At 42.1% G+C, this 16,538-nt stretch overlaps 1 protein-coding gene across 2 annotated transcripts in view; it reads right to left on the reverse strand.

Annotated features, from left to right (window-relative positions):
* The window catches only part of ntng2b (netrin g2b), a 75,684-nt gene that overhangs the window by 25,054 nt on the left and 34,092 nt on the right, over window positions 1-16,538 (reverse strand). Inside the window, exons 5-7 of one of the 2 annotated variants that reach the window (XM_080875477.1) lie at window positions 7,576-7,754; window positions 6,480-6,509; window positions 5,377-5,565 (exon numbers count right to left, since the gene is read on the reverse strand). In XM_080875477.1, the coding sequence (XP_080731603.1) occupies window positions 5,377-5,565; window positions 6,480-6,509; window positions 7,576-7,754 (398 nt within the window). The remainder of the gene's footprint in view (window positions 1-5,376; window positions 5,566-6,479; window positions 6,510-7,575; window positions 7,755-16,538) is intronic. The other variant, XM_080875478.1, reaches the window with a different exon arrangement.

Below are 16,538 nucleotides of genomic sequence, written 5' to 3' on the forward strand. Positions count from 1 at the left end.
TGAGCATAAACGCATTTAATCTCAGTAACCCGCGCTGCCTTGGGGGGGTAGGAGTGATCCGAACCATTCTTGGCATTAATCTCAATCAGCTCAGTTCGAACCATCTGACAGGAGACGCTGGCAGCCGGAGCCTTCGGTGTTCCCCCTTTGCTCCGCGCTGACTGAAAGAAGGGCATGTGCTGCAGTGAGTTCACATAAATTTGGGCTCAGTCTCCGATCCTCTGATGCTCTGCAGTTCTCTCTGTGACTTTAAATGATGCAAAGACGATGTCGGCCGAACTAATCCAACTTTCTGTTTCTTTCTGTAGCTTCTCACACGCTCATTCACACACATTAAGTGGATTTCACTGTCAGCACCTAAACTGAGCAAGGCTTCAGACATATGATATAATGGTGAGCGTAAAAGTGATGGTAGCTTGTGTATAAAAGCATGTTAGGCCTGAAAATTGCCCATTTTAAAAGACTTTGACACCCTGTAAACCCCATCACGCTGGCTGTAAAACGATCTCATTCTAAATTAGATTACTCTCATTTCTGTGGGCTTCCATTCTACTCTGTATCTACTGCTATCTATGTCTTACTGTGCCTTAGCTCTGAGCATTTATCCCCAGTTTTAACACAGCTCGTGTGATGGTGTGTCAGCAGATGGACATCGGGCTCCTCTGTGATCTTTTGTCGGTGGTGGCGATGATGTTGATCGACCGCTGAGCCATGTGCAGAGTTCTTCAGGACTAGATGCGACAGATGCAAGTGTTCGGGGATTGTTTCTGAAGGCGTAAACTCCTCTGGTGTCAGGGGAACTCTGCGCTGCTCTGGCAGAGAGGATGGTGATGGAGGGTGAACCTTTGTTGTAATATGAAGTGTGTCAGATTCTCCCGTGGGTATCAGTAGAGGCTTAGGCGCAGCGCTGGTGGGTAACACATTGTGTGTTAGCGGGGCTGAGCTCTCTGTAACTCGGGTTTCTGCTGGTGGAGCTCTGCTGTCTGTTGCATCAGTTGCATGAGGACGGAGAATGTAAATGCAATGAGGAATGTGCAGGCTATGGCATTAGCATAAGAGATGCTGCCTCAGATTGTTTATCCAAAGAAAGCCTAGCGCTCCCCCCCCTTTTTTCCCTTCAAATGAGCACATATACGCGCACACACACTCACACACAAGTATGCGCACGTTCACACACGAACGGAAGTGAGAACCCGCAATGAAAGTGCGATTTCACACTGCTGAGACAGGCTAAACTCAAAAAGCTGTTCCACAAACCCTTTCTGTGCTGAAAATTGTGTCCTTTCTGGAAAACGCTGTGACTGCTAAAAGGTGTGACTATTGTTAATGCGGTTGTAAAATGAAATCACACAGTGTTTGTCAAAGTGTATTACGCCGTTTTCTTTGCACTTACATGGATGTGTCCGTATGTGTTTGCACACACTCAGCTTTGTCGTCAGACAAAAACAATGACAAATAATGGCAACGCTTATCTCTCACCTTCAAAACAGCTACAAATCAGTTGCTGGATCACTATAAATGTAACACAGCTGCACAGAGGTGCACCAGATTGCCACATAATCTAATTATACGAAACTGCATTGAAACCGCGGAAATGTCCGGGTTGATCGTCATGCTATTTTCCACTTAAGTGAATCATCAGTAAGCAGTTAATGAGAGAGAATAACTGAGTGGTAATACTAGCTGCGCGGTTCCTCTACACTTCACTTTATTGCATCGTTAATATATTTATTTTGCAGTTGGTTTATTTATAATAATTTAATTAAGACATATATTGTGTATGTTTCCATTGAGCCATCCATCCATCCATTCATTTTCTCCGCTTATCCAGTTAAGGGTCATGTGGGGGGTGGGTGGGGATTGGAGCCTATCCCAGCTACCACGGGGCAAGAGGCGGATACACCCCTGGACAGGTCACCAGTCTGTCTCTGGGCTTATTGTGTGTTTGTAGAATGTAATACATGTAAATACAGGATTATTCCCCTTACAGATCCAGAACAGTCAGATACTTTAAACTTCCTGTATGATGAGAACAAGATCAAAGCTTCTTTGTAAGATGTTTGGTGAAAAGTACATCATAAAACTCATTCTACATTCTACAACAATGTAACAAATCTATTTCTGGAAGGACAGTAGGCTGTCCAGTTCCACAGAGAGGTTTGAAAGCAGAACCGGGAAAGGAATGGAGAAGAGGAATCTGGTAGGTTTTAAACTCGGGCTAGCAGTGGATTTTGAGTATGAGGGTTTTGAAAACTCTGAATCAGATGTAAAGGAAGGCATTTTAACCATCGCACTCATAGCTATCAATCCTAATATCACTCTACTGCAATCGAAACTAAACTACATTAAGTGAGTCTCACACGGCGCCTACCTTCACTTGTATTGAAATAATGGGGGGTTTAGAGAGCTGAAATGTGATTTTCCGACCCCAGAAACAGAGCTGTGGAATGTAATAGACTCTGTATATACAGAAAAAGGGTTAAAAAATAAAAAAATAAGTCTTTGTATCATTTCCAGCCATGCAACAGTGCCACCACTCTCACACATAATGCATTGGCAGTCTAAGCTGATTCATTTTTAAATCCCTTAATATGTGCCTGTCTGTCTGCGCAAATGGACTCACTAACTGTCCCATGACACACTCTTCCATGCACACACCTCGCCTCAGCGCGCGTGCTGAAGCGAGCATGTAGTGTCTGCTGGCGCGCACTGGCATTTTTATGCATTTGCATGTAATGAGATCATTTGTCACTTCAATTAATGTAGCCCGGGAAAAAAGTATAACAATAATTTTTAATGCCACCTGTCAGTCTTAGCATTCTCATCATTTATTACCGGAGTGTTAAACATTGATTTAGAGTCACACTAATGAATACATTGGGATTCATAGGCGGTTAACATTTTGCCCGAACACCTGACGGTGGCAGAGCGCATGGATGTTATTAATATGTCACATGATTTTCCAGACATGATCCAATCTCTCCAAGACCAAGGCCAAGTTCAATCTTTTCAAAAAATGCAAGTAATTCAGTAGAGTAATGCATCATCAGTGTGTGTGTGCACACATGGTCATCTGCATGTGCGGTTCAGCATGTGACAGGTTATGCTTGTATGGCTCTTTTTCAGCCCAGAGGATCTGGTTTTGGATAAACGATGAAGTCATGGGTCACGAGGGGTCATGCGTCTGGATAGGTAGATGTACGACAGGGTTTGGGGATTTTGGTTTCTCCCACCAGCCCTCCCCACTCACCAAACACCCATCTGTCCAGCTGACCAATAGGCAACGGGCTCATTGGATCAGAGCCTCTTGCCAATGCATCGCTAATCCTTATCTGAGCATGCTCACTGACTTAACTGGGGCAGAGGCACGACAAAGGCTGCGACTACTATAACATCCTGTCCAAGCATAAGCTGCTGTAATGTTTTTTAAAAGGTACATCTGCTCGGGAAGCACAGAACATATTAAAAATACAACTTATCATTGTTTGATTTTACATCAAAATCAATGAATAACTAAGCCTGGATTTTCATTTTTATATTCCTGGAAACGGTAATAGTATTGAAAATATTGCTTATATAACCGGCTTTTTATGTGGATATAAAAAAAATCAAGCATTATAAGTGGGAAAAAGTTAAAGTATGTATTGTTACTTCTAACCTGGAGGTTTTAAAAAGGTTCTTAAGATACACTTAAATAAGATAAATGAAATAACAGTTTATGCTGTATTATTCAAGACTAATGGTGTTATTTGATCTAGATATTAAAGTCAGGACCTTCAGTTACATGATATGATAAAACCTGTGTGTGTGTGTGTGTGTGTGTGTGTGTGTGTGTGTGTGTGTGTGTGTGTGTGTGTGTGTGTGTGTGCGTGTGTGTGTGTGCGTGTGCATCAGTGTGTGCATGTACAAACAGTAGTGGCGAACACTCTGTGAGAATGGAACCTAAGACCTGAGATCCCTGGGAGGTGAAGGAGGGGATGAAGATGATTTATGGGTTTTACTGAACTGCACCATATGCTCGCCATAAATCTAAACACACCTGCTCACAAACACACATTCACATGCACTTACACACACGCACACACACACAGATAACAGAGGTTTGCTCACATCGGGGTCAGATTCAAGCCAAATACATTTCTCTAAAGCTGAGATTAAAAATAGGCAAGAATACAATTCTACAATAGGATGATCTTTCACGTTGGTCTACCAGAAGTGTAACAGAGCAGTGTTGTATATTTTTTAATATTGCTGCATATTGTACATTTATATCTGGTATGTACAGATAGAAGTCAAGCAGAAACAACTTTTATGTATTAAAACTTGAGCCACTCCTCAGTTCTTGATATTCGGAACTTTTTCAGGATTGTTTTACATGGTGAATCACAAGCTGAAAGTATTTTTTTGCATTCATAATTCCATCATTATTGACAAGATCTTCAACACCTCTGATTTCACCGCAGCCCCAAACCATGACACAGCCTCCACCGTGTATTACATCACATTTTATGTTCTTGCAACAGGCTGCTACAAACAAAGTCCGTAAAACAACACACTGATAACACTGGTTCAATCCCTCAGTTCCGTGTTTTTTTTTGCAAAACATTTCTCCAATTGTTAATTCAGTATTTTGCGTTTTGTTTGATTAATGAAAGAAAAAGAATGAAGTAAATGATAATAAAAGAAGCTGTAGGTTGAGGCCCCATTGGGAATGCATTGTATTGCTTTATTGTAGCATTATGACTAAATTTAAAAGTCTACGTGAGATATTCTGTAAAGTTTGTGTCCTTCAAACAGGACTTTAAAAGGCTCTCTGAGGGTTGTAGTCCTGTTTATGTAATGTTAAAGCTCCTGTCAGGCTCACCTAAATCAAAGCAAATGAGTGGGTTCTTTGAGTTCCTGTCGTCAGCCAAACAACAAAACTGCTGCGCTGTTCAAAACATGCTCTTAATGGATTTCCTTAAGACCAAAAAAAACTATCACAGCTCCTCCCACTTTCTAAGTGCTTTCCTGGTACAACATGAGAGGTCTGCTGCTTACCAAAATAGCAGGATTTAATTTAGTATGAAAGCAAGCCGCGCTTTACAGGCCACTTTACCGTACAGTATATCGAGGCGGCTGACCGAAATGTTCACATCTATCCCGGACTGCTCAAAAATCATTCAATCTGAATGAATAAACTCTGAATGACCTTGATGACCTTGCTCTCAAGATAAGACAACCAGCTTTTAACATTACCATTAGAGACAGGCCGAGCATTAACACCACAGAGGCACGTTGCTCATCAGAACTGCTTTTGCATCATATTGAGGACATACTGAAAAAGTATAAAGCATCAACTTTCAATCTACCTATTCCTAATCTACTTTGTCGCACCTTCCTGAAGTGGTTTGTGGGTAACAGCGGGAGACCGTTCAGCTTCAGAGATGGTTGTGGTTGTTTCCACGTCGCCCTCGGGCCCGCCCTCACCTTCAGTTTCACCCTTAGTTTCAACTCCAGCTTTCACCTCTGTCCCGTCATCAGCTTTGGGAGCGGTAAACGTCCTAGATGAAGTTCCTGTTGTGGCTATTTGGCAACAACAAGTACAGATCTCCATTAATAAACAGAAGCTAAATGTGTGGGTAGGCTGAAACTGGAAAACCGAACCCGTAATCATCCCATTAGCTAGAATCATTATTTTCTTTGATAAATAACACCAATTTTTTTCTTTTCATTCTCTAACTAACCAGACAGTTGTGTCTAACTGTCAGAGGAGACCATTTAAAAAAGAAGGCTTCTGCAGTGCAGTCCAATTGCTCAGTCTATCCATGCATCAGCCTTTACTGTTGGGCCATGTGGAGAAAAGCCCAGTGCTGTCAGGGTTGATGTTGCCACTTTGCCGATCGTTTCTGTCTAACAGCTCGGAGGCTGCGAGTCTCTCCACAGAGAGAATCCCTAATCAAATTCCCTTTTATTCCTGCCTCCCCACGCTCCTCACCCGGAATCACACTAACATATGCCCACATCCTTCTCTCCCTTTTCGTTCTCTCTCTCCCTCGCTCAGCTCCCTTTTCTGCTCCATCCACCCGCCGTTCTCTCACTCAGCCCTCTCTCATCGCCCCTTTTCTTCAATCCATCAACAGAACTGTCTTTAGTCTAAATAAAAAAAACAGCAGAACTGTGGAAGAAATCCTCCTGTGCAGGTTAGTGTGATGTGTTGGGATGAAAGGACATGGGCGACAGAGAGGCCTATTAATAATGAAGCACGCGGGGCTTGAGCTGGAGCAAGTGAGGAGAGGAGATGCAGAGGGGGGGAAGAGGAATGACTGAGTCGAGAGCCAGCTGAACATCACAAAGAGAGAGAGCAGGGTGGGGTTTAGGAGATCCAGATGGCGAGGTGTGGGGTTAAAACAATGCAACAAAAAGGGGACCGAGACGAGACAGGGAGAGAAGCAGAGTAGAATAGCACTTCTTCTGCTTCGCTTTGCATTATTACTTACTAGAACCAGAGGGGGAACCAGCAATTGTACCTGAAAGAGAATAAGAAAAGGGAAGAGGATATGAGATGAGAGCTTGTTTATTTATGCATTCAGTTTGCCTAAAGACTTGACTCTGCCTCATTCATCAGACTCAGGTGGCAGAGAGAGCTAAAGAGCTGCTCTGCAAAAATAAAGGCTTGTTTTGGACTACCTCTCAAAGTCCTGAAGTAATTACTGAACCCGCCTCCTCCATTCTTCCTAATTTTATCTTGCTGCTCTCTCTCTAATCCCCATATTCACGGGCGCTCATCACATATGGATGTTTTAAGAGAGCACTACCACTTTGCTACACTCGCATCAAAACTTTCGCCTCTCTTGCATATTTTTTTTTCCCCGAGATTGTACTAACAGTTAGCCTAGCCCGAGCATGCATAATGCAATCTGTAGAGGCTCTTTCGTGAGCCGTGGCCGTTTTGTGTAGCATTTCGACGGAGCGAGCTGCAAACATTTGAATTTTTAAAATTCCACTAATGGGATTCAGTTTAAAAAAAAAAGAAAAAATGGGCGGTGGGCTCGGGAGTTGCGTCGGTACCATTAGAACTGGGTCGGAAATGTCAGGCAGATTTAAAACAAAAGGCTAACAATAGAGCCATTCTCTGCAGTGTGTTTGTGTGTGTGTGTGAGTGCACAAGTACAGGTGTGCAGTTGCGGGTTTCTGTGTGCATCTCTTGTGCTCCTAAGTGTCTCAGTGTCTGTTTGGAAGGAGAAAGGCTAGGGAGGGGCTGGCCTAGATTATTATTTTATCATATCTAGCTACTGTAGCTGGCTACTGAGAGGATTTCCTCCCCACACACTCCCACGTCATGACACGGCTCTGATGTGCTCTCTGCACAGAGGTGACAACAACTCAGCCTCTTCACCCTTTTCTTTCTTTTCCAGCCTGCTTTTATGCAGGACGTCAGAGTGATAGAAAACCTCTTTCATAAGTCGGCAACGATGGAAGCCACGGTTCAGATTGCTTCCGCAAAAAGTAGTCTTACAGTTGTGCAGCTCTATTATAATAAAGAAGGCTGATAGGTGTTATTAAAAAGAGTCAGTGATGTTATTTCTAACTTACACGTGTTGGGGGTTCCGTTGGGTGCCGGCAGGTAGGAACCTGCTTTCCAGGACTTGGCTTTGAAGCCCTTCTTGCAGCGCTGGCAGTCCTGGCCTGTGGTGTTGTGTTCACACTGGCACTGGAGGTTCCCGCCATCCTCATCTGGCAGGCACTGGGAGGCGTGGAGGTTACACTTACACCTTAAACAGAAATAGAACGGACGCCCGTAAGACAAAATGTTCATGCGATGTGTGAGAGCTGACTGTGTATAAAGCTGCGGGAATAAGCTGTAATCACACCCAGGTTACAGTTACAGTGTTAATCATACTCTGTATTTTCCATGTTCACCAAAGTGCAGCTGTGGACTGCTGAGTTCCCTGTGCACAGACATGCCGCACACTTCTTGTTCTTGTGTTTAATTCTTTAGCGAATACTCTAAATCAGCGGTCCCCAACCCCCGGGCCTCGGACTGGTACCGGTCCGTGAGTCGTTTGGTACCGGGCCGCGAGAGATGAGGCTCAGGTGTGAAATGTATAGTTTTCAGGGTTTTTATCGTTTTTCAGCGTTATTTTGTTATCGTTTTTAACTCGGTTTTCCTGGGTCTTTTCACGTGTGTTATGAATAAATCTTCTGTTTTTCGGTACCGGTACTGGTTTTATTTTGTAGTATTTATCCGCGACACCTTAAAGGCCGGTCCGGGAAAATATTGCCGGGCATAAACCGGTCCGTGGCGCAAAAAAGGTTGGAGACCGCTGCTCTAAATTACAGCACGTCACAAAGAGTCAACTAAGTGTGGCCTCGCCGGCGCACTTGTACCAAGCAAACGAGACGAGCAGAATCATAGTTAAAAAATCGCGATGCCCTTGAGACTTGTCACTGTGATAGGTTTATTACTTAACTCTGTTTTTGCTCTCAAATGTATTCAGTGCTTTCTCAGAAAGTACTGGCAGAACTTCAGCGCCCATTTCTATTTTGATGTTTGCTGGTAAAGTTTGTACAGTTGCCAGTCCATCTGATTCTGTTTTTTTGTATTTTACTGGCAGCTGTACTCACACTGACAGTCTAAAGTGACAGCAATGAATTAAACTGCTTAAAAAAAACCTTGCCGGGTAACAAAAGTCCCAACTGAGTCAAAAACACTTAATTCATCAGTTTGTCAGGTGATAGAAAATAAATCAGCAGCTATTTTGATAATCTTCTCAGAACATTATTTCAAATTTTTTGGGTGCAAGAAGTCATAGGTGAGGTTTTTCTTTTAATCACATATAATATTAAACTAAATATATTTGGCTTGTGGGGCAACTTAAAAAGGTCGATCTGTACTCCTGGAAATTTTATTAGCCCTTTGTCACACATTGTACAATATTTAGTACTACCACTTTATAGGACATCTGAGCATTAATATGATTATAATAGCCAGTAGTATAATAGTATATGAAATAGAGAAGTAACTGACAGTAGAACACATGAGATATGAGTAATAAATACTCATATGATTTTTTTTTTACATTTTATTTATTTGACTCATGATTTTTTTTCCACATTTAAACATATCAATGAACAGTGATCGTAGTAGTATTTTTAATATGTTGGTAACAATGGGATAATCTGCCAGCACATCAGTGTAATAGCTGGACTAACTAACTAATCCCTTTTTAAAAATTTTGTGATTACTCTCAGTATAACTGTGTATGTTGGAACAGGGTAAAGGTCCTTTACCATAATAATAACATGAAATGAAATAGAAACTGGTAGCGTTTAGCAGCCCGCAGTCATCAGAACTTTTACTGAACTTTACAAGGGTCTTCAGGTAGCAAACACACAAATCACAACAACAAACATAACATTTTTTACTGTATTGTCTTGAAACAAGGGAGCCCTGTATGGAACATAATGCCTGAAGGTATTTCAGTATTAATTACCGGTGATATAGTGTTAGAGCACACCTAGATAAAATACAGATCACCTCAGTTTGGTCTATTAAGGACCCCCGTACACCACACCTGATATCTGCACAAAACCGCTGCCAGGCAATTTAAAAAAATGAACAAACAAAGAAAAAAGCAGTGGGACTGTACTGCTATTTAAATGAATTCCAGTACAGAGTGATGCATCACTGATAGTAATCTGATATGCAGCAGTAGTCTGTAGCCAGTAGTCTGACATGGATCACTGGTGCATATCAAACTACTGGTGAGACCTAGGTGAATGTTAGTATGGCATCTATGTCGATTTATTTTATTGTTACTAATATTTTCATTGGGAATTTGAACATAATTTACAATTTTAATGTTATTTAGAAGTTATTTGGAGTGTGTGGATCTTCACTTCATGACATCATTCGTGTTAGTAATGGCCCTCTATATTAGACTGCTAGTAGCCCATGACGTTTGTAAAATGAACATACAGTACCCCCTTTTAATTTAAATAATGCACTCATTAAATTATTTAATCAAAAGTATGTTACCATATTTTTAATATCTTTCAAAACATATTGTAAAGATATTACTACGCTGCGATCATTACACAAATTATTATTGCCAATATTAATATGTAACTATAGTAACAGTGGAATCAGCTGATTAGTTTAATCATAAATTAATTAAAATCAAAAACAATGACTGAATTCAGTTTAATTCAATGTTATTTGCAACAACATTTGTTTACAATACTAGAAAGGAAAACCCAACGACAAGACAACTCCCTATGAGCAAGCACTTTGTGACAGTGGGAAGGAAAAACTCCCTTTAACAGGAAGAAACGTCAGACTCAGGGAAGAGCAGCCATCTGCCACAGCCGAAGTCAAACTGGGAGCTGGTTCCATAAAACACAGCTAAAGAACCACAAGCAAGCCTGCAGTCCGAGAGTGGCGTACTCTATTTGAGTGATATGGTACTATGAGATCTGCATAGTGTAATTTTATCAGCTTATTTATTTGTGAGTCAAAGTATATGTTAATGTTGTTCTTCCCTTCTCAACCCCCCCCCCCCCCCCCCCCAACTAAGTCTGGACTTTAAAGAGAAAACAAATCAGAGTACACTGAAGGTGCCACAACTGTTGATAATCTATTTATCCACTTGCTTTCTGACACCGTCATTTCTGAGCAAATTATTGTTTGCAATTAGTGCCGGTGAAATTCAAGCATCTGAGCGTAGGTGCTTCTGTGGTTGTGTGTGTGTGTGTGTGCGCACCTTTGGGCAATTGACCTCAGCAGAGGACAGGGCCCAGGTGGGCTGATCCAGAGGCTGAAGTTCTGCCAAAAAAAGGAAATGAGGATCTTAAGGACACTCGGCAGCTACGACTTTAAATTACAGCCTTTTCCAGATGAGCGACTGGACTCCAATCTAGTTTGTTCCACTGGAGTGAACACCTATCCGTCTGCATCAAATATTCAAAGAATGGCCTCTGTATTCTGACGAGATGACTACTTCAATCTTCCTTTTGCATCCTTTTTTTTTTTTTTTTGGGGTGGGGGGGACTTTCAAAAATATGAATTATGATGACTAAAACTTAAAACGGAAAGAAATCGAGACAGTTGATCTGCACCATGAGTCTTACACAGAGTCGTGCAGATTACCTCAGTTTCTCTCCGATCACTGGAGGAGTTGACAGGATGTGCCACAGAGAATCCATCCACCAACAAGGCCTTGTTTACTGCCTGCTTCCTGAAGGACACGAGCTGTCCACTTAGCAAAGACTGAAATTGAACATCTCTTTTTCATGGAGAGAACGGTGCGTGCGCGAGAGCGAACGTGTTTCAAATGAGACGAGTGTGTGCGTGCGCGTTTGTGTGTGTGTTTCTGCTTCGTGTGATGCATTTGCCTGCGAGCGTCGATGACAGACAACAGATCAGAGAAGCTGAGGCGCGGTGACTAATGCCGGCACTGAGTGACTGACAGCGCCGAACATATCACTACTTCTCATCTCCTGTATCTTCAGTGATAAATCTCATCTGTCTCATCTTGAAAATGTAAGCGGGCTGAGTCCAAAACCTAGAAGCTGGAGATTAAACACAATGCTGAGGAAGAGCGAGCGGTTTCTAGGTATGCTGCTGTGCATTTTCAGGCTCACGGGCTTCATGCCATCAGAAATGGCCTTCTTTCTGTCACTTAGCTGGAGAGCACAAAAACCTGCGTGTGTGTTTGTGTGGGTCTGTGTTTCGAGTTGTGAAATATCACTTGCTTTCTCATCTTAACAAAATTCTCTGTTAATTAACTCGCGTTCAGGAAGCCTCAGAGTCTCACAGGCTGAAACTTTTTCTCGGACGCTTCATCTCCTTGACCTCCTTTTCTGACTCCTTCCACACAGGACAACCCAGGAAGACTCGGAGTACATCTAGCCTTGCACTCTTTCCGCATGAATGATGTTGACACTCTTGACTTTTCAAGTGCAGTGTTCCTGTAGCTCTCTCTGTCTCTCTTTCGGATGACAGCTTGCACTGGGATTTTTCCCGATCCCTGTCTCCAGTCCCCCCGCACACAAATAATACATGGGCACAATCATATGTTAATGTGCAAGATGTCTGCCTTCGCTGCAAAGTCATCAAAGTGGGAGAATCAGCTCTGAGCTGAAGGAAGTTAAGATGGGACAGCTGGATCCATCACAACAGTCTATTTGCTTGGAGTGGGAGAGACAGGGGAGACGAAATTAGAGAAGGTGAGCGGAGGAGGAGAGTGGGAAGGGCAAGAGAAAGCAGGGTAATAAGAGTGTCTAGGAACAGGGGAAAAATAAAGAATGCAAATGAATTCCGGTCTATACAAGAAACCATACATTTAATTAGCTGCTTTGATATCTAAGGATATTTTGCCTTAAAGGTAGTCTTGGTTTCTTTGATGCTTATGTGATCCCTTGCATGTTTGTTCTTCTCTCTCACACATGCATCGACACGAGTGACATAATGCATATTTCTGCCAATAATTTTACACAACTCTGCTGACCTACATGAGGCCATAATGCACCAGTTAGGCAGCAGTGTGCCAGCTAAAGCAGAAAGTAGACGACTGCCTACTAATGAACATGAACAAACACACTTTTTTTTAGACTTCTCTTGTGTTTGGTGCGAATACAGGATATAAACAAAATTGGTGTTATGTTAAGTGAAGTTCACTGACTGCTGCAGGATGTTAACACACCGTGAGCAGAAAATGTATTGCCCAACAAACCATGGGCTGTGTGACACTGTTTTTAGTTAAGAAAATGCTTGATGAACTAGCTGTGACTTCTTCTGCACCACCTGAAGTGCACGATGTACTAACTTTCCAAATTCCTGCAAATTGGTGCTTTACAGTTTGAATTGTTAGTGACAAACTCATCCAATTTATATACATTAAGCTCTGCAGTATAAAATAATTACAGCAGAGTTTAAGCTTTTGATTCATATGTGTCCACTTATTTGTCCAGACTTTCCCTTTTATAAATATATCTCCAAAGTTCCAAATAACACAACCTAACTACATCCTGGCCATGAAAACAGGAAATGAAAATCTATTTAGTTGGATTTAAACGTATTTTGTAGAATTGCGGTTATTAAATATCAGCTAATGTCATATCATGGGAGCGATCTACATACACTCCATTAACCTACACTACCATGAGGCGATACCTGGACCCTACAGAGGTTGCACATGTTGTCCAACACCTCCGGGATGGCATGTGTGCCATTGCCAGCTGTGTCTCCCAGCACAGAGAATGGAGGAGATTCTGGAGAGCTGGACAGGACCGTAGAAGGTCATTAACCCATCAGCAAGACCACTGTCTGCGCTTTTGTGTAAGGATAAACAGGATGAGCACTGCCAGAGCTACAAAGTGACCAGCAGGGAATGTCTCTGACCAAACAATCAAAGGCAGACTTCATGATGTTGTCCTCAGCACCGTGGAGCTGGTGGAATACGAGTATTGGCAGGGTCTGGAGAAGACCAACAGTCTTCTCATTAGGACCATGTCCTGACGTTGTCAGACATGCATACGAGCACGTGGGGGCTGTAAAAACTATAACATTTCGTAAAATGGACTAACCTGCCGCATCAGTGGGTTGCTAATTTTCATTTCCATCAAACGACGTGGCATCCTTTGGTTCCTAACACATTACCCAGTCCATATCAGTGTCGATATCCAACATGTTTCTTTTCCCATTGAGATCTGATGTGCCTTTAATTTTTTTGAGCAGGGTATTTTCAGGTTACCCTGAAACAATTTTCAGACATATTGCAGATTGGTGGTTATTATAGGGCATATAATTATTATATCTCTCTATGTGCATCTGTGTCCAGCCCTGTCTGCCTTTGTCTTTGTCCATTCTCCCCGCAGCGTGTCTGTCTGAAGTCATGTCGGCCATGTGTATTTAATGATATGAAGACTGCCTGTTTTAGACAGCAGAGACGCAGCAATTAGGGGAATAAATAAGACGAAAGATAAACAAACATCAAGGGGGAGTCATGTGGTGGCAGAGCCTGAGAAAGCAGCTGGAAGCAGCAGTTAGTGGGGCTTTATCTGTCTCTTTACTGTAGTTGAAGCATATTCCTCTATTCCTCTCTAGGGACACTGCTATCACGCCCTCTCTCCTATTTTCCGTTTTGCACTCTTCTCCCACTGTATCTGTTGCTACCCTCCACCCTTTCCTTTGGCTCTTGATCTCTGTTTTCTCATTTTATCCTCCATCTCTTTCCCCCTTCTGTCAGTTTACGTATGTTCCCCTTTTAGCCAGTCGCATCAGTGTTCACCGAAGAGTGCATTGACTAAATTGGGTTGCGGACATGTGTTTGAGAGGAGTGGGTTGAGGAGAAAATAGAGGGGATTTAGACCATGTGGGGGGCTGAGCAGTCAGTACAGCAGGGAGTAGGGCAGTTGTGTCAAAGCCCTGACAGTCTGCCTGCCTCTCCGACTACAGCGGTGAGAGTTGGAGGAGGAGTAGAGGGAGGGTCTGCATTGACGTGCTCTAACCTGTGATGACAGACCGCATTGATGCGGCTCTGACCCAGCAGGAGGACTCCCTCCTTCTCCACTCTCTGTTCGATCAACCGTCACTGAGAAGGCCCACTCGACACTTGCAACTATTCCCTCTCTGGAAACCGGAAAACTCACAACTGGCTAAACAACCTGCTGTAGTAATAGTAGAGAGAGAGGCTAATAGGCATTGTGTGTCAGGGCCTGTTTGCCAGAGACAGAAAGCCTTAACATGACTGCTTTATGAATCTGTTTATTTCTATACCACACAGGAATGAGGTAGATGGATATACATAATGTGTGGCTGTATTAAGTATTATAATAAATTACATTTGTATTATGATTGTGGTTTTAGCTAAATTGTAGAAAGAAAAGCACATTTCAGTAACCTCAAGCAAGTGTTTTATGTGCTGTGCCCATAAAACAGTGTAATTATACTACGTGGTACACTTATGCTACTGTTCAAACTGTGTTTGTATTGCAGTGTTGGATATTTTGGCATCCAACAAATGAAACACATTTTCAGTGAACTGATAGTTTGCAGCTCGCCAGATTTCCTCATTATGTTGATTAAAAAGTGTAATCCTGATATTACATAAACACAATTTCTGTGACAGGGCTGATAAAAGAGGCAGAGAAGTGCACTATAATCATAACGAATGCAATAGTCCAGCAGTTTGTCTACAATGCCAGATTTTGTACAGATTCGATTTAGTTTCTGTGGTTTTGAGCTCGTAGTTTGGTCCAGAAACTTTTTGTAATTTATATTTTGTCAATTGTGTCTAAATATTTGACCTTCTCTGTGCAGAATGATGCATATTTGATGGGTTTGAGTCTACAAATTGTTTTTTCTGTGCCCCTTGAATCAGAATTCAAAACATGTTCTGAATATATTTTTTTTTGTTAGATCACAAATAGTTTGGAAGACCGATTGGATTGAGTATAAAAACGGAAGAGTGAAGGGCATCTTCAGTCTAACTTAGAAATTAAAGAAAAACAATGAAATCATTGAAATGTTAATTTATAGGCAGAGGTAATAGATGTACCTTCAAATTTTAACTGGCTAATTCAACTTTCTATGCAAGAACCTTATCAAATGTAAATTCGTAGCACATCACACATTTTTTAGTTCTCTAAACAGTTCTTATCATGATCACATGCATAAAAGTGTGCTTTTTCTAAACTGTTTGCATTCACACGGGCAGATAAGGGCAGTATTTTCACTTTTTTTCTGTGTTACAGTTTGTTTCCTTTAAGTTATTCAGTGGTTCAGGTATTCATTTCCTGTTACATTTTCAAGCCTTCTGTCCCTTGTATCTTGTCTCCAGTGTTACTTCCTGTTGGTTGTTTTCTTGATTGTACTCAGCTGTGTTTATCTCTAAATACCAATGACTTTGTGGAAAACCGTATTTGCATACACGTCGTATACATCCTTCCCCTGGCTAGACGATGACAGCTGCAGGAAAGTCCTACGGCACAGTGCATCCCAAGCATACGAGAAAGCAACCGAGTATGAAGTGGGAGTTCCATGAAGCGTAGATCATTGATCAACAGCACGCCTTATTGGCTTCTGCTGAAGTCTTTATCACCACGTCCCCTCCCACTTCCTCCCCTGCCTCGGCTTGTAAATTCAGAGCAGCTAATTGGACATGACTCCGTTTATGTTCCAGCTTCATAAATTTCTTTCTCTGAAGGGAGAGGATCGATTTTCCTCGAGTGCAACCTTCCGTAGCAGCACGAGCTTCTTCAAACGTTCCCTCTCCTCTCTACCACACCTTATCTTTTTTTTCCCTCCCGCTCAGCTATCCATCCATCCACTCACGTGTACTCCCACTTTCGCTCCAGACTAAACAGGTAATCTATAACTGACCACCCCTGCTATTGGATGGTGAGCAGGAATTACAGTTTGCCTCTTTTCACAACCACAGCAGTTCTTTCACATGTTTTCTCTCAGTCCCTCCCACTCTTTCACATTAATAGCAGAGCTGATGATATCTTTTTAAACAAATCATTCCTCCCAAGCACTTTATCGGTCATTATCT

This window comes from Rhamphochromis sp. 'chilingali', assembly GCF_963969265.1.
Source record: "Rhamphochromis sp. 'chilingali' genome assembly, chromosome: 2".
NCBI lineage: Eukaryota > Metazoa > Chordata > Actinopteri > Cichliformes > Cichlidae > Rhamphochromis > Rhamphochromis sp. 'chilingali'.